We start from the raw sequence: 23,863 nt of genomic DNA on the forward strand, positions 1-23,863 counted from the left end.
GGGCCTTATACCACCATTGTGGGATGGGTCTCCTCCACTGAGGATCACAGACTGTTGCTATTTCATCCACTCTCTACTGCCACCTCTGATGAACCATACAAGCTGCATAATAAAGATATATTCTCTGTGTTTGTGCATCTGAGTCTAGCATGGTGCTACAGTTCCCTACGGGACTCTTCCCTGTAGGAGACACTGTCACTGTTGCCCCTAAGAATCCATCAAACACCTCGATATCATAACAGTATTCTACTGGGGTGCTTTTACCTATGCACTTCCCCTCCTTTTTATAAGGAGCAAAGGCAACCTCCCTTTTTATCTATAGGTAAAAAGTGGCCCTGCTGTTGGTCCACATTGGCCATGCTCTCAAACCACAGTTTTTCCTTTTTTCCACAGTCAACTGGTTCATACCTAGCCAGATTTTTGCATAATATCCATCTACAGAATTTTTAGATAAGAAAAAATGTTACATTATGTTTAACAATTTTAAAGTCCATATCATAAACCATGCTCTAGTGTCAATCCCCTCTTCTAACTTTATGTTTCGAATTAGAGAGAATATAACTGATCTGTTTACTATTGGTATTTTTGGTTTTTGTTACTTATAATATTTCTCTATTTTCTGTGCAATGTCTCTTTTTATTTTATATAACTTTAAAATTAATAAACAAAGTTAAAAAAGTAAAGAAAAGAAAAACTAATTTAGTAAGTATAGCAGTAAAAATATGTCTTCTTTTAAACCAGCCCTACCTTCTATATACTAAGATCTTAATCAGAACAAAAAATGAAGATTTTCTTGCCTGGTTATTTCAACTCTGATGTAAAATAGTCTGTGACTGCTTTATGTAAATTAGATGTTTTATTTACATAATCTTTATGTGCATTTTTATTGTACCCTGCCCTGAACCATGGAAGGGTGGGTAATAAATTTTACAAACAAGCAAATAAATAAATAAAAATAAAACAGTAGGGCATGTTTGAAAGCTCTAGAATCTTTGAGATCAAAGTTCTATGCCAGGCTCCATCCGATGATGTCACCCATGTATGAGGACTACCATCCTGCTTGTCCTCGGAGAATGAAAAATAATCTAAGAAAGTTTGAAGTTAAAGTTTTGGCACCTGGGATTTAATGCCAAGAATTGTAGAGCCATGGATCTGAGGGGACGAAAGACTGATGTGCATGGACCGGGAAAGAGATCTCGGGATAATAGTGTTTGATTACATAGAGAGAGACATAACCAGCAGGAAAAAGGAGGTGATAATGCCCCATACAGGTCATTGGTGAGGCCTCACCTTGAGAACTGTGTTCAGTTCTGGAGATCATATTTCAAAAGGAATAGAGACAGGATGGAAGTGATCCAAAGAAAGGCAACCAATTTGGTGTGGGGTCTGCACCAGAAACCATATGAGATGAAACTGAAGGAGCTAAATATTCATAGCCTAGATGAGAGAAAGGACAGGGGTATATGATACAGGAACATAGAAATGACAGCAGAAGACGACCAAACGGCCCATTCCAGTCTGCCCAGCAAGCTTTCACACATTTTTTTTCTCATACTTATCTGTTACTCTTGGCCCTTATTAGTAACTTTTTGATTCTATTTACCTTCCACCCTCGGCATTGATGTAGACGTTTAAATATATGAAATTTATTTATTTATTTATTTAGTAACTTTTATATACCGACGAACGTTGGGAACATCTCGTCGGTTTACATATAACAGAACTGAGCAACAGGCTTTACAATTTTTGCGTAATTAGATAATTAAATAAGGAACATTCAGAGCATACAAATAACAGATTAGATTATATAAGTAAAATTATAAAAGTGTGATACATGAAAGAGGTTATCTAAACGGGGGTGGGGGGTGGGGAGGGGGAGATTCTGATATATAGGGGGGAATCCACAATTAAAGGAGGTATATATACACGTGATTGGGAACAAATTTTTTATATATAAGTTTTTTATATACAATATGTAGTCCTGATAAATTCACTTTATGGGGGGTGAGGGGGAAGAGGTAGTTTAGAGTAGAGGGAGGGGGTGAAAAGGAGGTGGAAAATAGGTGGGGGGAGAGGGAGGGGGAGATATGAATGATGTATGAATGATATATGAAATGTATTAATGATACACAAGAATCACACCTTTTCCAATGGAAAGAAAGCTGTAGAATTAAGGGGTCATAATATGAAGCTCTAAGGAGACAGACTTAGGAACATCATCAGGAAATATTTCTTCATGGAAAGAGTGTTGATGCACTGAATGCCCTCCTGGAAGAGGCAATGGAGACGAGAATGGTCTTGGGATAAACACAGAGGATCCCTAGTGGCTAAAGGCTGGAAATTAATATAAGGGGTAACCTGCACAAGAGCGGCAGTTAGTACCCATAAAAAAACATTGCTAGACAGACTGGATGGACCACTTGGCTCTTTTACTGCCGTCATTTATTCTGTTACTATGGTGTGTTAGCATTGCCTAAGCCCTACGCTAATACCATGATCCATATTCCTATAGTACCTGAATGTAATCCACTTTGAAGTGGCTGAAAAGTGGAATATAAAATATCAAATAAATAAATCTACATCTCGGAATGCCAAAAAAAATAACAGAGCCGCAGTCAGTAATTTCAGCATATGAGACGACACTGAAGAGTTTCTCCTAATATGATATGATTTGTACTTTACAGGAATGTCGGTATAGAAAAAAATAAATAAATAAATATGTGCAGCTGTACAGCAACTGGATGCTGGCGCCCCTCCCCCAAATAGGTGCGCCCAAGGGGGTTGCCTTATCTGCTTTACTATCATCAAGATCCCGCACAAAACAAAACAAAAGGATAAACTCTGGGTGGTGTGATCACATGGGAAAACCATTTATTCTAATGTATGCATCCCAAGGAAAATCATTATTGAACAAAATCAAATAGATGAGGACCAGTTTTTTTGTTCTGGTTCTAACCACTTTGAGTAATGCATTTTTTATAGTCGCTGACTGCATACAATTAAACTTTGAATGACTATCAATAGACTGATGCTTAATGTGGGAAAAACAGAGTTGATGGTACTAAATAGATTTGTTTTAAACGATCTTCTTCCATCTTTCTAGTTTGAAGAATGAGTCATTCCTGTTTCTCACCAGCTACAAAATTTGGAGGGGGGATTAGAACCCAATCTCACTTTAATTTACAAATAAAGGTGGTAGTAAAAGGCACATTTTTAAAAATTGCACCTTTTGCGAAGATTAAAATTATATTTGCCTCCTGATGATTTCTGCACGATCTTGCAGGATTTGGTATTATCAAGTCTGGATTACTATAACTCATTTCATGTTGGTTTACCAGTAACTATTTTAAAAAGCCTACAAGCAATGTAGAGTGTAACCACAAATATTTTTACTGGAACCAAGCTTTACAATCACATTATTCCCATATTGCGTTCACATCATTGGGTCCCCATATACTGGAGGATCAAATTTAAGATCGTGACACTGATCTACTGTACCCTGATTCAAAGTACTTCTGTCTATTCTTTATAAACCTTCAATGTTGCTAAAATTTGTAGGGCGAAACCTTTTTGATATACCATCGGTTTGCCTGACAGAGACCCATGCAAGAAACTTTCATATTGCTGATCCACAACTCTGTAACATTCTCGCTGATGAGGTTAGGGTGACTGAATGCTTCTTGTCTTTTAGAAAACATATTTTAAAAGGCCTATGGTGAACCTGAGAAATTAATGATGTACATTGAAATTACTGATGCATTTATGTTGGAGGCAAACTAATTCTGATGTTCTTTTTGTTGTTTTGCAGTAGAAGGCATTAGTTTGTGCACAGTTTTGTTTTGATAATGGAATGTTATTTTTTCATATGATGGTTTTATTATCTATGTATATTTGTTAGTTAAATATGTCAGATTTTGGGGAACAGAATTTTTTTTTTTTTTTTTAAATAAAAACAAACAAAAAAGAAGGCCTACAAATAAGATGAAAAAAAAAGAGAGGGCATGTTACAGATTACATACTTCACCCAGTGTGAAAATGGAAACAGTTGCTAGGTGACAGCCAACTGCATTCTAGCTGAGAGTGCTCATGGTTCACTTTGTCCTTGACTGTTTCTGCTGAAGTATCTCTTGGACTTGCGTCTCTGTAACCAATGTGTGCAAGACTTCAGCTCCTGAAAAGTTCTGTGTTATCATACCTTCTGCTTCTCTCCATTCACTCTGAAGGACTGCACGTTACTATTTTGAGCAATGGAAGAAATACCTACAGTACCTGACTGTAAACCGGTGTGATATCTCAGATCGAATGTCGGCATATAAAAATAATAAATAAATAAATAGATGCTCTAAACAGACCCTTTTCGCAATAAAAGTCACTTTATCAAAACAAAAATCAGAGGTAACATAGGTGTACAGCTGAAAGTCTTTTTAAATTGGGGGGCCCCCCAAGCTAAGCCACTTTTTCACCCTCTCCCCACCCCCAACATTCTCTCTCCCTGTGCCCCTACATTCCCCCCTCCCTTTCCCCATCCCACACTCTTCCCTCCTCTCTTCAACCAACCAATTCCTCTCTAACTTTCTCTTCCATTCTCTCCTCCCATGCTGATCAGTGGCAGGAGTAAGACCGCAGTGGTGCCTCAGGCCATTTCCTCTTTCTCCTCTTCTGCTGCCTCGCCCAACTGCTGCTTTGATTTGTGGGGCTGTACAAAGTCCTATGTAGTTCAAGACAAGAGGTTGGGCCCACAGCAGAAGAGAGGGAGGAAGTGGCTGATGCACCCCCGCTCTCCCTCCTGATACGAAACAATTGCTGCTAACCTGATCTAGCCTTGAATCTCCCATACTAGTTCTGTGAGAAGGGTCAGATTTTGGTTGGGTCATGTACCCCTGTGGCCCACCCCATGCTGACACTATGATTTACTCTGCAATGTCCAAGTCAAAATTACACATGTATTTCCTAAAATCATTTAGCTTCTTGTTTTCATATTTGAGAAATGGAAAAAAAAGACAATTGGGAATTACCAAGTTTTAAGGGCTAACTTGTTGATTGATGTGAAGTGGGATGCAGACATCCAGCTTCTGCATAAAAACGTAACTGAGTTAGAAATTTTAGGAAGGTACTGACCCGTCCACTGGCTAAGCAGTCATAAAATGCTCACCTCCATTTCCTCACGATGAGACCGGTCTCTGTCCTCGAATTCACGGTTTCTTCTCCGAGCATCTTCGAATGCCTGCTGTGCCAATGCATCCTCCTGCTTTTGGGACACAAATTCAAAAATGCAACAGAAGCCTTATTATTTCAAGCATTATCAATAGTCAAACATGCTGCAAGGAAACAAGGAGCGAGTCAACAGCTATAATTTTTGGGAGTCCAATTTTTTAGAATCCAAATTTTTGACAGTTGATTGCTTTTATCCTTTTCCTTTGAGGATTGACAGAAGCTAAATAAATAAATCCCCGCTGAAAGGTGGAATATAAATCAAATTATGGCATTTAACAAAATGCCTTTCCTCTTAATGCTTATATAAGGCATTTTTTAATAAACATTTTTTCTCCACAGGCACACAGAATGAGGAAAAGTCCTATCTGAATGAAGCCCATAACTCAAAAATGTCCGCGCAAAATATAGAAAGCATCTTCCAAATGTCAATATCATCATTTACCAGAGAAACGTACTGCGCCTGATTTATAAACAGATGCAACAAACTTCATTTGCCAGATAAACTTGGTGACTTAAGGGGTAAGGGCCACTAATGATGAACTTCTGCAGTTCTTTACAGTCACTGACCAATAAAATACTGAACAGCAGCAGCAGCAGAGAGCAAACGTAAGGCACTGGATACAGAAATCTCATGGCGGGTGGGGGGCAGGCGATGCGGGTTTCATCCATTCCCCTGGAGGCAATACCCATCAGTACTAATTGTTAGGGCAGGCAATAGAAAACCAATGCTCCCTCTTATTCGTAGGTCTTTATGTGTATGGAAGTGGAGGAGGTAATCCTTAAAACAGTAGTACCTTCTGTTATTCTTTTGTTGTATTTGTCTTTGAGATTCAATAAACAGATTTGAACTTAAAAGTAAACCAGTAGGACCAAAACAATTATTTTAAAGAACATAGTCGGCAGTTGAAATAAACACAACCATCATGATTCTCCTTATATGTTTTAATATTTCACTCCTGAATGGGAAGCATGTTTAAAGTGAATTAGGGTGCTATTAAATTAGTCTTTAGCAGAACCCCTAATGCAGGCACCCCATACATGTGAAGTATAACAAATTAAAAGTGGGCTTAAAGTAAGAGACTTTCTTAAAATAGGGGATAATGTGGCCTTAAATAAAAGATGCATACTTTTTATTACAAAAACATGGAGAAAGGTTAAGAAAATGTATTGAGATTTTCAAAAGAAAGCAGGCCTAGGTACAAACCCCCAAAAGAAGAAAAAAAAAAAAAAAGCAAAGAAACAGATAACTGGATATTTCCAGCAATCTAAATCATTGCTTGCAGTTCCCTTGGAAATTTGTAGAAGTGTGTTCCACAGCCGGCCAGTAGATATGCAGAACTGCTCCCTGCAAGGTTACGCTCCCCAAAACTTTCACCATATTCTGCATGTGCATCAGGGAGCTCTTTGTTCTCTCACCAATGGTACTTTAACGCCACTTGTAAGCCAACGTAATAAGAGCATGGTAAAAAAATAAACACTACAAGGAAAATATTCAAAGGGGTTTGTCTAGCCCAGTTGAGACAAACCCCAAATTTTGAATTTCCCACCCTGTGGCACAAAGTAAGTTTTAGCAGAGTAAGTCATAAGACAGCTAAGACTCACCCAATAATACAAGGCAATGCAAAGGTTTTCCAGGGTAGGGCTTAAACTTAGCCGAGTCTCACTGATATTCACAGCTACCTGCTACGATAGACCTCATGGCAGCTGGGTGTCAGTCATTTGGTTTTTCACATGCAACACTGCCAGCCACTACCCCTTCACATGGCAAGGTTATGAAATCCATTGACATCCTGTGGTAAGTTGTTTATTGCATTTGGACACTGGGTCTTCACGCGCTTGTCCTATATTGGTTTGCAGTTTAGGAAGGTGTTGGTCGGCTATCTCTAGCTCTCTCCTTGAAATAGATTCACGCATCTCTTTCTGCCATCAAGCATGCCCCCATTCTGAGTTGTTCTAATACTTGGGTAGATGAGGACAGCGAAGTTCTGGCTCGAAAGGCAAGTCACTCACAGCAAGCTACCTGACCAGAATGGTTGGCATATTAGCACATCTTTTGTTTATCTGGTGACAGATTCCAGCAGCAGTACTTCTAAACAAGCCCTATAAAATTCAATCAAGACGCCATCCGATCTGAGCTCTTTCCCTAAACCCAAAGAAAACAAAGCCCTGTTAATTTCCTCCAGCTTTATAGAAGAATCCAAATAAGCCCGGTCTTCTGCTGAAATAGAGAAGGGATACTCTAGATAAAAAGATGGTAAGTAGTTGGCTATCATGGAAAGAAACAGATGTGTATAAAGATGGATAATACTGCTTAAATTGTTCCATTATCTAATTTTTAACCAAAATTTTGATGTCAACGCGCACAGAAATTGTGCTCTCTCTCTCTTATACCTCAAATAGTTAAAAGCTGTCCACTCTTGTTATTCTCAGAATAATATTGAGATGTCTGAAGATAAACTGCATTCTCAGCCAGTTCACTCAAAATCTTATTAAATTGATATTTCAATTTATAACTGGAAGGCAACAGACTATTGTTCTATATCCTCATATGTTCTTTTTCTAAGCGCAATATCTCCTGTTTCAATATCTGTTTCCTTACGCAAATCTCTATGCTGAACAGTAAAATTTATAATGCCCACTCATATGGATGCTTTAAAAGCTTCCCATAGAGTCTGAGCAGAAACATCTCCAGTTTCATTAGTTAAAAAATAGTTATCTATCACACAGGCTGATGCAATACACTGTTTAACCCATGGCTGGACGTGGGTTTTGGACGCACATCCACAACCCCTTATTCTATAAGGGGATTAGCGCATCCAAAATGTGCATCCAACCCCCTGCGAAACTAATAGCATTCATCACATGCAAATGCATGTTGATGAGGCTATTAGCTATTCTCCCCCGATTTAAAAAAAAAAAAAAGTGCGCCCAACACGCACATTTTTACCCTCAGAAATTAATGCCTGCCTACAGAAGGTGAGCAGCCCAAAATTATACAGAAAGCAGAATACTGGTTGTTTCAAGAGGTACCTTGTGTTGTGAGATTTCAAAAACTAGAAGATAGAGATAATATATTAAAATTATTTCTTAGAAATAGGGAAAAGCTATATTTACCTGAAAACATTTGGATGTACCCTGACATTACTAAAAACACCCAAATAAGGAGGAAATATTTTATACAGATGGGCTCAGAAGTAAAACAGTTAGGGGCCCAGATGACGGTATATTTTCCATGTAAATGTGTCATAAAAATATCAAATGAACACTATGTATTTTAGAACCATCAGAGCTTAGAAAATTCTTGGATGTACGATTGGTAAAATAATATAATTTTCTTCCTAGGTTGGTCATAGGTAGATAGGAAGTGACATTTAAATTCACCTGTTTTCTTCTAAATGTTTCCTAATTGCTCCCATTTTTTGATTGTATCTAGGATCTTTAGATACCTTATAAAAGGCAAATCTTAGTTTTTTTGGTTTTTTTGTTACTACTTTGTAGGATTGAATTCCTGTTAGTTGTATTCATTGCCAAATATTGACATGTGTAATTACTGTCAAAGAAAAGTTTGTAAAAATTGCATAAATAAATAAAAAAAAAAGAAAAGCAGAAATACTGCTTTTCTGTACTTCCTCTGACTTAATATTGTGGTGATATTTTAAGACTGAAGAACAAAGGATGAGAATGTAAAAAGTATGTTTTAAAAAGTGTGCCGGCGGTTTGGTAAGGAAAAGGGAACCTCAATTAACGACTGTCTATTTTCCTAACCCGTGACTGTGCACAGTTCGTAATTTGTTTCTTACTGACATGATCACAACTCACCAAGTTTTGCCGCCATATCCTCTTTTCGGTGTCTGAGTTGAGAGACCATGAGACCAGGGCTGTTTATATGTAAATTCACATGCCTCACCTGTGTATCGAGACGGCCTGATGGAATGGCATTCACATGAAGTGAATCCACTCAATGTCCTTATTGAGCCCATGTGGTACTACTGATTGAAGCTGAAATATCCATCGCTGTTCACTTTGATGGAGACGTTTAGTTCTATCTCCTTTTCTCCAATGCTCTGGGATAATTTCCAAAATGGTCCAATGGAGATCAGAGTAAACATGATTAGTTTCCCTGAAATGGGATATTAATGGCTCATCCATCCGACTCGTTTTTAGACAACATTTGTGTTCTGTCAGTCTGAGACGTACTGGGCGCTTGGTCATACCAATGTATGTTAATGGACATGGACAAAATATTGCATACACTACATAAGATGTGTTGCAAGTAGATCGAGGTAAAGTTACCGTCTGGCCCGTTTGTAACTGGATAGTGGTGAGAGATGATTTCAAGGGCAGTATGAACAATTTCCACTGCATGTTGTATCCTCTATTATTGCTGGTGGGTTATATATACTTGAATGGACTATGCGGTCTTTGATATTTTGGCCCCTAGAATAGGCTATGCGAATGGGATCTTGAAGTAAAGGGTGAATTTCTTGCAGAATCACCCAATGTTTTCTAATAGCTCTGCTGATAGCAGGAGCGGCCAGTGTGTGTCGTAGAACCAACGTCTGAGGGTTTGAATCCTCACGATTTTTTGGCAGGAATAAATAATCTCTATTTGAATAAAGGGCTCTACAATAAGCCTTTTTAACACATTGAACTGGATATCCCCATTGTAGAAACCTGCTGGCCATAAAGCGTGCTTGATTTTTAAACTCCATATGATCTGTACATATGCGTCTCAACCGCATGAATTGCCCCACTGGTAAATTTAATTTAAATGTACTCGGGTGAAAGCTGTCGAACCGCAATAAATTATTACGATCATTAGGTTTGCGGTATAAGGTTGTTGTGATGGAATCAAACTGTCTGGTAATAAGTATATCCAAATATGCCACCTGTTTTGGAAGAAAATTCATAGTAAACTTTAAACATGTGTTGAGATTATTCAGCCAAGCATGAAATTCCAAAAGTGATGATGGTGGTCCTTCCCACACAACGAATACATCGAACTCTTTAAAAAAAAAGATAAGATTCTCACTGTTGTACCCTGCTAAATTGCACATTTCACACTCTGGCAGCACCCATGTCTACAACACTCCTGAGGAAGTGCAGCGTTTTCTTCAAGGCCTACTGAGTGGAAGCGCAGATACTTGACGTGCAGGCCCCCCTTCGCTGTGACAATGTTTTACTTTGATTAACATCAAGACTCTAAAGACTGTGTTTTCTAATGGTCATTGGGGGACCACTACATCTATGCTGGACAGAGGACCTCATGCTACTATTCTAGATTGACTCTCTCAAGGATTCCGCTGAAGAACAATCTGCGTTCAGAATATGAGGACTGGTTTAGACATCAGTGGCTTCCCATCTTGGTATGGATGGCGTCAAGGTTATGCTTTTCTGCATCAGGACTCACTACAGCAAGAGGACGATAACTTACTTAGTTGCATGTTCACTGAACGTTGGATATATGGCTTTATTGAAGATGGGGAGATGGCGGGGATAGGGGGGCCTAAAGCATTACACCAAGTGAGCTAAATTCCAGAGCGGGGGTTTCAGGGAGGTGATAGGAGTTTTGAGCAGGGACCGATGGGATCTGCCATATCTAGTCAGGTCCTACTCGGGGGGGGGGGGGGGGGGGGGTTGGCTTTGTTTTACTCTATTACTTCATGGAGATCGCAGATAAGAGGAAGTATTTGTACAGCCCAGAGATAGGGGATGAGCCTTGCAACCGGCGAATTCAGGGCCATCCTAGGCTGGTAGGATAGAGCTATAAATTAAGGGTCAGGATTTGGCTTTTATTACCTTGGCCTCTAGATAATGGCTAGTAAACAAGGACTGCGTATTGGTTCTTGGAATGTATGTGGGCTAGGATCTCCTATAAAAAGACAAAGTGTTGAGCATGCTGAAAAGATACCAGGCTGATATTATTCTGCTCCAAGAGACCCACTTTACCGAGGCTGAGCATGACAAACTTCATAAATGGTGGATGTTTTCTGGGTGTCCTCTGGTACACATAAGGCTGACGTGGCTATTTTAATTGCCAAATCCTTGTCTTTTCAGCAAACTAAGATATCTCGTGATCCGAAGGGTTGAGGGCTTACTCAAAATTTGTAATGTTTATGCTCCCAATTACTATGATGCAGACTTTCTTAGACTGTTATGTCAGCGAATGGGGGGAGACTCTGACTCCCTTGGTCATGGGAGGGGACTTCAACCTAGTTTACGACCCCCAACTAGATAAATCGAATCCTAGCCCTAACAAAAGAATTACATTTCACAAAGGAATCCCATTATTGTGTAAACATTTAGATCTTTTAGACGCATGGCGTATCCTCCATCTTACAGACAGGGACTATACCCATCTCTCCCTGGCCCATGCCACACAATCTCATATAGATTATATTTTACTTTACCCCCAGTTGTTTTCTCAAGTAGGCAAGGCAGAGATAGGCCCATCTGCCTTTTCAGACCACACTTTGATCTGGATCGACCTCCATTGGGGAGCCAGAGGGCAAGGACAAAGGCGATTCCCAGTATACTTAGCAAAAGATCAGAAATTTCAAGATTTTTTGCATAAAAGATGGGAAGATTTTGCACAAAATAATAAGGAACATAGGAGCAACCTGTCCCTGTTTTGGGAAAACAGGCAAAAGCGGTCATTCAGAGCAAAATAATGGCCTTTTTGGCTCACAGACGGCACGCAATGGATGCTAAAATAGTGCAATTAGAGCACCAAGTGCGACAAGACCGTCGCTGCATGACTGGTGGACGTTCTGCGATTGCCAAGACCAATTTCTTCACATCCTTGGCAGTCCTAAACATGCTATTACACCAGTGTTCAGTCAAGACCCTGTTCTACTATAAATTTCAATTATACCAATATAGTAACAAAACAGGGAAACTTCTTGCCAATATGGTTAAGCGTAAATTTGGAGCCCACTATATTACTGCAATCTGCAATGGCAACAGTAGAATAGTTAATTCCCCGGATAAGCTGGGTGAGACTTTTTTACAATACTACCGACACCTTTATGCGCAGCAGAATGGCAATTCAACAGCTAGATCTGCCTTTTTTAAAAACATGAGGCTTTCCAAACTTATAGAGTCACAACTTACTAAGCTGAATGCGTTGCTATGCCTTATAGAAATCCAGTACGGAATACAGAGAGCCCCACCGTTCAAGGCCCCTCAACCTGATGGATACGGGGGTGAGTTCTATAAAATACTACAAGATAAGATAACCCCTTTATTATTGGTGTATTATACCAATCTCCTCGAACGGCCTCAGTTTCCAGCTCATGTTAACAAGGCGTTAATCACATTGATCCCTAAGAAAAACAAAGATCCCTTCGATCAGGGTTCTTATCGGCCAATATCATTATTAAATTTCGATGTTAAGTTACTGGCAAAAATCTTTGCTGACCGTCTGGCCTTAGCACTCCCGTTGCTTACTGGAGAACAAGTAGTAGGCTTCATGTGAGGGCGTCACCCGGTGTTCAATGTATGAAGGGCTTTAATCTCTAATGCTTGTGGTGTAGCCCGCGGGATACCTTCCATGTTAATTAGTTTCGATGCCGAAAAGGCTTTCGATCGTGTAGCTTGGAATTACCTTTTTTTCGTCCTCTGATAGTTTGGCTTCAAGGGAATCTTGGTATCTGTTATCCATTTATTTTACTCTGCTCCAAGTGCCCAACTCTTTATTAACGGTACTCTAAGGACTTTTTACTGCAGCGTGGGACGCGACAGGGCTGCCCCCTTTCCCCTGTGCTCTTTATATTAACTCTGGAGACTCTTTTGCGCACCATTCAAGAAAACGCTAATATCTTGGGCATGCGGCTGGGCCCCAGAGACTTCAAGGTGGCAGCTTTTGCTAATGACCTGTTTGTCCATTTCAGCAACCCATAAGTTTCTCTGGAAGAATTGATGGAGGAATTCCATAAATTTGGATCATTCTCTGGATTTAAACTTAATATGACAAAATCTGAGGCTCCATTACCTGCTATTAAGTTCACTTAGAGAATAGTCACTGCCATTAGCAATGGTAACATGGAATAGACTTAGTTTTTGGGTACTTGCCAGGTTCTTATGGCCTGGATTGGCCACTGTTGGAAACAGGATGCTGGGCTTGATGGACCCTTGGGCTGACCCAGTATGGCATTTTCTTATGTTCTTATGGGGCATCCCGTGCATTTTCAAGCACAGTGGGAACAACAGTTTCCCTTTCGCTGGGCGGGTGACTTTTCATTATCTTGGTATTCAATTGTCTACATCCTTGGACCGAATCTATGATCTTAATATTCTCCCACTGCTCAAAGCTCTTAAAGATAAGCTGTTAGGTTGGATGGATTTGCCGCTCTCAGTAACAGGACGTATTAATCTATTCAAGATGATCATTTGGCCTCATTGGCTTTACGTCTTGCAGACGCTACCAATAGCCCTACAGAAACAGGACATACGCTTGATTCATGCCATGCTCTCACGCTTTTTATGGAAGCGGAAGAGAGCACGGATTTCCATCAACCGGCTGGTGGGCATTTGGCAGCAAGGGGGCCTCGGTCTCCCAAACATTGAACATTATAACATGGGCTGTCTTTTAAGACATGTCAGAGACTATCTACTGACCTCTACCCAATTTACTCCCTTGGAAGTAGAAATCGAGTTTCTGGAAGGCAAGCAATCCCTGACCAGTTATCTTAGTATCTTCTCAGCCCTTAGAAAGGACCTTACTGTTCCAAAAATGGAATTGATTGGTATTAAGAGATGATTTGGTATACTGGTATCACCTCTGAACCTACATCAAAATGTAAAGAAAAAGTTAATGTTACCTCAACAGTTTCATGCCTGTGAATTGAAAAGTCTCCTTTAATAATATCGGTCATTTGGAACTGACCATACCATTGTTACCTGTAATGTCCAGATTTTATTGGCCTTATTTCGCTAATGAAATGGTGACCTACATAAATCATCATGGCTCATACTCTACCAGTAATGGATTACTTGACTCATATGCATCATTGTCCTGTCCTTGGAGAACAACAGTTGAAATGTCCGCAATATACTAGTGGTCACTGATCATTTCACTCACTACACACATCTTACCCACAAAAGACCAAAAAGCAATAGTCACCATGGTACTATAGGAACAGTATTTTGTTCATTACCGTTTTCGTGCCTGGATTCACTTGGACCAGGGCCATAATTGTGAAAGAAAATTAAAGAAATGCTAGACATATATGGTATAAAGTAGTGAACTATCCCATATCATCCCCAGAGAAATCCACAACCAGAAAGATTTAATCATACATTATTGAACATATTGGGCACTTGGATTCCATAACAGAAATTCCAATGAGGCCAATATAATCACTCTAGTACATGCTTATAATTGTACTAGAAATTATGTTACTGGTTATTCCCCTTATGTTTGTGTGCAAAGCCAGACTCCCAGTTGACATGTGCCTTAAAAATCACACCAGATATACAACTGCTGGAGAAGTCTCGTGTCCAGAAATTGAGGGAAAAATGATATTTTTCAAACTGCTGTACAAGTAGTGAAAAAAAAAATAGAATCAGACTAACAAGAACAGGAATGACACACAGGTTAAACTCCATGATCTATAACCAGAAGAGAGAACGTGCTTGTGTGCCTTGGGGACACCCAAAAAGCACAAACTCACTAACCATTGGTCAGCTACACCATACTATATAGTGCTTAAATTACCAAATATTGGAGAAATTACTTACCTGATAATTTCGTTTTCCTTAGTGTAGACAGATGGACTAAGGACCAATGGGTATAGTGCACTCCTGATAGCAGTTGGGAGACTGAGTCAGATTTCAATCTGACGTCAGCCTACACATACCCATGCAGGAAGCTTAGCTCTTCAGTATTCTCCTCGAAAAGCAATTGTGGATATATGTGTGTTTTAATAACTTGATTAACTTGGCTAACTTGATTTAACTTGATTAACTAGGACTGGTTAAACTGATTTCCAGTTGGAGACCACCAGTGCACTCAACCGAAAAACGCCAACATCCGGCAACTATGTGTGTCTTGAACTAGGGGTAAGACCTGGCTTACCCGTGCTTGCCTTGCCCTGCCCTCGGGGATTGTCACCCGAGGTTTCCTTGTCTTGAACTAGGGGTAAAACCTGGCTTACCGTGCTTGTCCTGCTCTTGGGGATTGTCACCAGATGTTTCCAGATTTTGGGGTAGCCATGGGCGGGATGCTGAGTCCATCTGTCTACACTAAGGAAATTAAATTATCAGGAAAGTAATTTCTCCATTTCTTAGCGTGTAGCAGATGGACTCAGGACCAATGGGATGTACAAAAGCTACTCCCGAACCGGGTGGGAAGCTGCCCGTAGCCCACTTAGTACTGCCCTTGAAAATGATGTTTCCTGGGAGCCAAGATGGCCGCTGCCAGCAGACGCTGAACCGAGTTGCTCCGCACTGCGCTTATAATTCCCTGTTTAAACTTTGAGAGGTTCTACTTACTCAATATGCCTCATAAGCGCAAAGGAAAGGTGAGAGTTTATCCCTCAAGCCTCCCTAGTCCGGCGGGACAACGATATATCACGGAGTTCGCGTCGGTATCTCCGGTGGTGGGAACTTCAAGCGCCGCTGCGGTGGAGCCGGGAGAAGCGGCACTATCGCCAGGCGAGATCACCCTGAGCCCACCAGCACCCCGAGGACTGCTGAGCAGCTCTCCCCTCCGTATGAGCAGCGGGTTTGCAACCCCGGATGCGAAGTTAGCAGCGGGCGAACAACGAGAGGGATCTACTCCTCAATACGGAGCAGGGCTTCCCCTCCCCCATTTGTTGGAGGTATGTGAAAGACCCACGGAGACATTGGTAAACGTGGGTAATGAGGAATCACAAGGGACATCGAGAGAGGATCCACTGGGGGAATTGGGAGAAAACATTCTATGTCCCCTGGAGTTTGAGAAACCAGCAGTCATAACACTGGAAGCCATTTGGGAATTAATGGCTACCATGGCTCGTACTCTGAATACTCAATCCCAATTGATTGGCAAATTTGAACTAAAGGTTCAGTCTGTAAAAACAGAACATACTTCGTTGATTCAAAACCATACAAATTGCATTCAAGATTTAACTGTTAAGGTAAATCAGACACAGTCCCAGAATTCCTTAATTATGAAGGATTGTTTAATATCACAAAGGAGACTGGAGTCTGTTGAGAACTATTTACGTTGTTCTAATGCAAGATTGGTTAATTTCCCTAAAGTAATGGGTGAGCCTGTTTTGGTGACTTTCAAGCGCTTTGCGATGGAAACACTCAAGATTGAAGCTGAAAAAGTTCCAACTGTTAAAAAACTCTTCTTTCTAAGGAGTAGTTCACAAATTTCCACTGGAGGAGAAGGAGCGGTTTTCCAATAACTTGACACAATACTTGGAGAATTCTGAAATGGAAATCAAGGAAAGGGCTACCCTGTTTGTCCAATTTTATACTAAAATAGAAAAAAATTTCCTGATGAAAGCCTTTTTTCAAAATATTCATAATGATTTCATGGGAGGGGTTGTGAGGGTATATCCTGACCTATCACGCCCAACCCAACAACGAAGGAGATTATTTTTAGCTATGCGCCCAGAGGTTTTGGCCAAAGGGGCTAGCTTTGCTCTCCGTTTTCCCTGTAGGTGCATTGTAAAATCTGCTGGGAATCTATATGTTTTTTTCATACCAGATCAACTGAGAAAGTTTTTGGATGGAAGGGCCTAAGTTAAATGCTCGGAGTCAATAATTATAGAGAGATACCAATATTTAAGTGATCATTATTTCAATAATGTACTTCTCTATTTTTCCTTTGGTTCCCCCCCCCCCCCCCCACTTTTTTCCTATGAAAAACAAATGAAACTGTTGGTAACCATTGGATATGAATATATATATGATAATGGTAGTTATAATATCTTGTGTTAAATATGATTTCTGTAATTTCAGTCAAGGTATACTCTTGTAATTATATTGAAAAATTCATAAATAAAGAATTAAAAAAAAAAAAAAAAAAGAAAGAAAATGATGTGTCCTCCCGGGCCTGGATCCAGGCGGTAGAACCTCGAGAAGGTATGTATGGAGGACCATGTCGCCACCCGACAGATTTCGGCGAGTGACAGCGTCTTGGTTTCTGCCCAGGACACTGCCTGGACCCTTGTAGAATGGGCCTTGACTTGTAGAGGTGGAGGCTTCCCTGCCTCTACTTAGGCTGCCTTGATTACTTCTTTGATCCAGCGGGCTATGGTTGCCCGCGAGGCCGGTTCCTCCTGTTTCTTCCTGCTGTGAAGGACGAACAGGTGGGTCCGTCTTTTGTACAGATTCCGATCTTTCCAGGTATCGGACTAGAAGTCTGCCGACGTTAAGATGGCGAAGAAGGTGTGAGTCTTCTGAGTCCTTATGTTCATCTGGAGATGGCAGCGAGATGGTTTGGTTTAGATGGAAATGAGAGACCACCTTCGGAGGAAAGAGGGGACAGTGTGAAGCTGTATGGATCCTGGTGTGAACCTGAGGAACGGTTCCTGATAAGATAGTGCTTGAAACTCGGAGATGCGACAGGCTGAACATATTGCCACTAGGAATGCAGGAGCAGTAGTGACAGACCACGTGTAGGTCTGAAGGAAGCTCCCGCTAGGAAGTCTAGTACTAGATTGAGATTCCATAGGGGAACTGGCCACTTTAGTGATGGTCGGATATGCTTGACCCCTCTCAGGAAGCGGGAGACGTCTGGATGGGATGATAGACTGATGCCGTCCACTTTGGCTCTGAAGCAGGCCAGCGCGGCCACCTGAAACCTTGAGGGAGTTGAGAGACAACCCCTTCTTCAAGCCGTCCTGCAGAAATTCCAGGATCGTGGGGATTTTGACTGTCCACGGAAGGATGTCGTGGTCCTCATACCAGGCTTCGAATATTCTCCATATTCGTATGTAAGTCAGAGTCGTAGAAAACTTGCGTGCTCGAAGCAAGGTGTCAATCACTGCCTTAGAATATCCACTCTTCGTCAGGCGAGTCCTCTCAATGGCCAGACCATAAGAGAGAATCGAGTTGGGTCTTCGCGGAGGATCGGTCCTTGCCGGAAAAGGTCTCTGTGTGGAGGTAGGCACAGACGGTTTCTCCGCAAGAAGTCTTCGCATGTCTGCGTACCATGGCCTTCTTGGCCACTCTGGGGCCACTAGAAGTACTAGCTCCCCCTGTGGTATTCTATTTTGTGGATGATCCCGCCCAGTAGTGGCCACGGGGGAAAAGCGTACAGCAGGTCTTCCTGTGGCCAGGTCTGGACGAGGTCGACAGTGTCCATTCCACTGGGTCTAGACTCTCTCTGCTGAGGTAGTCCGCAGTGATGTTGTCTTTTCCCCGCGATGTGGATGGCTGAGATCCCTTGCAGGTTTGCTTCCGCCCACACCATTAGGAGATCTATTTCCAGGGACACCTGTTGGCTTCTGGTTCCTCCTTGGCAGTTGATGTAGGCAACTGTTGTGGCGTTATCCAACATGACTCTGACAGATTTGCCTTGAAGTCTTTGACTGAACCGTAGGCAGGTTAGTCTGACCGCTCGGGCTTCCAGCCGGTTTATGTTCTATCCCGATTCTTCCTTGTCCCATTGCCCCTGGGCTGTCAGTTCCTGGCAGTGGGCTCCCCACCCTCGCAGGCTCGCATCTGTGGTGAGCAAGATCCAGATCGGTGGTGATAGTCTTACTCCCTTGCTCAGATGGTCTTCCTCTAGCTACCATTGGAGCTGGGTCCGAACCTCTGCCGGTAGCTGGAGGCAAACAGAGTAGTTCTGGGACATCGGGTTCCATCGTGACAGTAGGGAACATTGTAGTGGGCGCATGTGGGCCCTTGCCCATGGGACGACTTCTAGGGTTGATGTCATGAGACCGAGGACTTGGAGGTAGTCCCATACCTTGGGGCGAGCATAGTTCAACAGTTTTCACAACTGGTCCCTCAATTTCCTTCTCCTTGTAGGGGGAAGAACAACCTTGTCTTGTTTGGTGTCGAACCGGACTCCCAGGTACTCTAGCGCTTGGGAGGGCTGCAGACAGCTCTTGGCTGAGTTGACAACCCATCCGAGATTCTGCAGTAGATTCTTGACTCGGTCGGCTGGTAAGTTTCCTCTGGAGATTTATCTCAATTCCTCATTCCTTTCACAGATACTCATCCTTTCCTTCTCAGTTTTTTGTAAACCGACATGATGTGTCCTACGAATGCCGGTATAAAAAAAGTTTTTAAATAAAAAATAAATAAAAAATTCCTTTCACAGATACTGTACTCACTGCACTACATAGATGGGACACCATTCTCACCTCCATTAACCAACTTCTCACCGACATGCACTTAGCCCTCAACCCTCAGAAAACTGAACTCCTCCTCATCTCCTCCAAACATGCACCCATACCCTGTCCCTCCACGCTTCAGACTCCTAACTTTATCTCCTACACAAGAAACTTGGGTGTTATACTTGACAACCAACTAACCTTCAAACCATATATCAAATCTATCCTTAGCAGTTGCTATTTCAAACTCCAAACCCTCAAAAAACTCAAACCCCTCCTCTACTTCCATGACTTCCGCACAGTACTCCAATCACTAATTTTTTCAAAAATCGATTACTGTAACGCACTCTTACTTGGACTCCCTGCCACCCACCTCAGACCTCTCCAACTCCTTCAAAACGCTACTGCACGCATCCTCTCTAATGTCAAGAAGAAAGACCACATTACCCCCACCCTCATTAATCTCCATTGGCTGCCCATCCATTCACGCATCCTATACAAGACCCTTACCCTCATCCACAAAAGTATTACTAACGAACACTACAACTGGTTAAGCCCACCCTTCCTCCCTCGTACCTCCACAAGACCTACCCGCTCCTCCCTTCGTGGAACTCTTATCCCCCCATCTATAAAATCCACAAGACTCATCTCCACCACCAATAGGGCCCTTTCCCTCGCAGGCCCTTCCCTGTGGAACTCCATGCCTCTTGACCTTTGCACCGGAACCTCCACACCCACCTTTAAAAAGAAACTCAAAACCTGGCTCTTCCTCCAAGCATACCCCCAATCACCTTCACCACCTATAAACACCTTTAACCCAACCTCCATCTAGTACTAACACCCCCACCACAGAACCTACACCCATCCCCTCAAGACAACCACAAACCCCTCACTTATCATGCACACAATAAATTATCACTTATTTGCACCGTACATATCTTCTTACCCCTTTCACTGTTGCCCATGCGCATATTCAAATATTGCACACAACCTATGTACATACCACTTGTTCATTGTTTCCCTGTACATATTTTCTTTCCTCCTCACGTTTCCGTCTTCCCCCCCCCCCTGCCCCCTCCTTTGTCTCGACCACCCCCTCCCCTCCCTTCCCTATTTATTTAGTTATTGATCTGTTACTATGTTCTAGGTTACACAATGTTCCTTGTAAAGGCTTTGCCTATATATATCCTTGTTTTAAGTTATCTGTAAACCGGCACGATGTGCAAACGGTTGCCGGTATATAAAATTAAATAAATAAATTAAATAAATAAATAAAATAAATAAATCTCTGATCAACCAATCGTCCAGATACGGATGTATGAGGATTCCTTCTTTCCTCAGTGTCGCCGCCACTACCACCATGATTTGGGAAGTCAGGGCTGGCAGTTCATCTCTATGAAAGAAGCTCAACATGGTTCATCACTGTTCCAGTCCTGGAGGAATTTCCCCATCTTCCAGGGAATCAGGATCAACCTCATCATCAGTGCCATACGAATTCCTGTCGGGAACACCCAAAGGGAGCAGAGGCAAGCTCCAGCGCCTAAGCATAGGACTGGAAGACGGAGGAGCCACCAGCTGAGGATCCAACTAGACAGGAATGGCGGAAGTGGAGGACTGTACCCGAAGAAAAGCTTGTAAGCCTTGAAAAAAATTCCACCCAAGAAAAAGCAGCCGGGTCCAGACCAAGCCCAGAAGGAACTAGAGCTAGTCCCTCAGAACTGTCCTCGCTTGCGGAGGAGAGAGTCAAGGGAGAACCAAAGTCTGGTATCCCCCCAAGTCAAAGCCATGACCAATCCATCATCAGAATGGGAAGAGCCAGGCTTAGCAAAATCCAAGAAAGTCAACTCTCCCTAAGTGTCTGAGCAGCATTGACACATGTTAGAAGCTAGGTCAGGTTGAGAAGCCCTAAAGTGACAGGCAACACAAACAGGAAGATGCTTAGGCTTCTTGCTTACAGTTTCCATTGTGGCAGTAACTGTGCATCTGAATGGCTCGACTCAAAAGGGGAATGCGCACAAAAAATAAGCACCTAGAAAAAAGTGCGGCAAGTGTGAACAGTGTACAATTTGAGCGTAAAAAGCATGCCCAAAAAATCAAGCGCACAACGCGTGCACAGACCCAATGCACTGCGCATACCGATGCCCTGTAGAAGGCAGCAGAGCACTCACAGGAGTGTGCGAAAAATGCTGCCGCAGCCTACCATACGGCATGCAAGAAAAAAGCCTAAGCGGGGGGCCTAGCGCACTGGGATCTACACAACCCGCCAGGCTGCTCAGTTTCCCAACCCCAACAGGAGTGGGAACAAATATCGGTACGGCGTGCCAAGCACGGAGACCGGAGGAAGTCCTGAAACCCCTCTAACTGTCTCTGATTCAAAGATAAAACTTTTTATTATTTTTTTTTTAACCTTACCTGAGCTCAATGCTTACTGGCTGAGTACAGAGATAGTCTCTAACTGTGGGGGGAAAGGGCAATTGCCGTCACCGCCGCTCTCAGCCTCCTGCACCCACTGCCTTTCAGCTGAACTAGCAGCTAAGCCCACACCAGGAAACCCAGCTAAGGGACTAAGGCACACCTCTGAGGGACCACAGAAATCACCTCAGGAAATCTCAACTGGGGGAGGGACCTTTAGGATCACCGCAGGAGAGCAGGGCTTTCTTTTCCTTAATTTAGAATTTCAAATTTCTCCTTCTAAAAGCTCGAAGCAATCCCCATAGCGAGATGCATGTCCACCATCTCTGGAAACAGAGAATTCTGCCAGGCTGGGTTCACTGCAGGGTTATATATATTGTGACGTCAGCTTGCTCCATCTGCTGAAGGGGAGCATAAACCACTGGTCCTGAGTCCATCTGTCTACATTATAGGAAATCACAATTTTGGGGAGAAAGGTTTTTAAATTATATATTTTGTTCATTTTAACTGCCAACTAAATTATGCAAACCATCTTTTAAGAACATAAGAAATGCCATACTGGATCAGACCAAGGGTCCATTAAGCCCAGCATCCTGTTTCCAAAAGTGGCCAATCCAAGTCACAAGTACCTGGCAAGTACCCAAACATTAGACAGATCAGAAGCTACTACTGCTTATTAATTACCGTAATAGCAGTTTATGGATTTATCCATGAGGAACTTATCCAATCTTTTTTTAAACTTATTTACACTAACTGCTGTAACCACATTCTCTGGCAATGAATTCCGGAGCTTAACTATAAGCTGAGTGAAAAGAATGGAGAAATTACTTGCCTGATAATTTTGTTTTCCTTAGTGTAGACAGATGGACTCAGGACCAGTGGGTTATGTGCTCTTCTGCTAGCAGATGGGAGATGGAGTTAGATTCCAAAGCTGACGTCACCTTAGATATACCCCTGCAGTGAGTCTCAGCTCTTCATATTCTCTTCGAATAGCCATTGTGGATATATATTTGCTTAATTAACTTGATTAAACTGATGAAACTTGATTGAACTGATTCAACAGATTTCAAAAAAACTGGAGACCGCCAGTGCATAAACCAATTAACGCTGACACCAGACAAACTGCGGGTGTCTTGAATTAGGGGTAGGCACAGCTTACCCGTATTTGCTTAGTTTCGAGGTTCGCTTTCCGAGGTCCTCCCTTCTCTGGGGACAGCCATGGGCGGGGTGCTGAGTCCATCTGTCTACACTAAGGAAAACAAAATTATCAGGTAAGTAATTTTTCCATTTCCCAGCGTGTAGCCAGAATGGACTCAGGAAACAGTGGGATGTACAAAAGCTACTCCCGGACAGGGCGAGAGGCTGCCCGTGGCCTACTTATTGCGGCCCTTGCGAAGGCTGTGTCTTCTCGGGCCTGAACATCCAGCGATAGAACCTGGAGAAGGGTGTTAGTAGAGAACCACGTCGCTGTCCGACAGATCTCGGCGGGCAACAGCAACTTGGGTTTCTTGGTTGAGCCCTAGTAGAATGAGCCTTAACCTGCAGTGCTAAGGGCTTTCCTGCCTCTATGTAGGCTGCCTTGGTTACTTCCTTGATCCAGCGAGCTATAGTCGCCCGCGAGGCCACTTCGCCTTGATTCTTCCCCGCTGTGGAGAACGAACAAGTGATCCGTTTTGCGCACCAATTCCGATCTTTCCAAGTATCACAACAGGAGTCTGCTGATATTTATATGGCGAAGAAGGCGTGAGTCTTTTCAATTCCCTATGTTCAACTGGAGATGGTAGGGAGATGGCTTGGTTCAAATGAAACTCTGAAATCACTTTCGTAGGAAGGAGGAGACAGTGTGCAGCTGTAATGTTTCCAGAAGTGAACCTAAGGAACGGTTCCCGACAGGATAGTGCCTGTAGTTCGGAGGATGCGACGAGCTGAACATATTGCTACCAGGAATTCAGTCTTCA

The 23,863-nt window shown here is 42.3% G+C and overlaps 1 protein-coding gene across 10 annotated transcripts in view; it reads right to left on the bottom strand.

The window, feature by feature from the left end:
• The window catches only part of CBFB (core-binding factor subunit beta), a 261,658-nt gene that overhangs the window by 108,317 nt on the left and 129,478 nt on the right, over window positions 1–23,863 (bottom strand). For 9 of the 10 annotated variants that reach the window (XM_029608699.1, XM_029608703.1, XM_029608704.1 and 6 more), the window contains one exon: window positions 5,153–5,248. In XM_029608699.1, the coding sequence (XP_029464559.1) occupies window positions 5,153–5,248 (96 nt within the window). Of the gene's footprint in view, window positions 1–4,069; window positions 4,142–5,152; window positions 5,249–23,863 lie in introns of those variants that run through there. The other variant, XM_029608698.1, reaches the window with a different exon arrangement.

This window comes from Rhinatrema bivittatum, chromosome 7 (genome assembly GCF_901001135.1).
Source record: "Rhinatrema bivittatum chromosome 7, aRhiBiv1.1, whole genome shotgun sequence".
NCBI classification, from domain to species: domain Eukaryota; kingdom Metazoa; phylum Chordata; class Amphibia; order Gymnophiona; family Rhinatrematidae; genus Rhinatrema; species Rhinatrema bivittatum.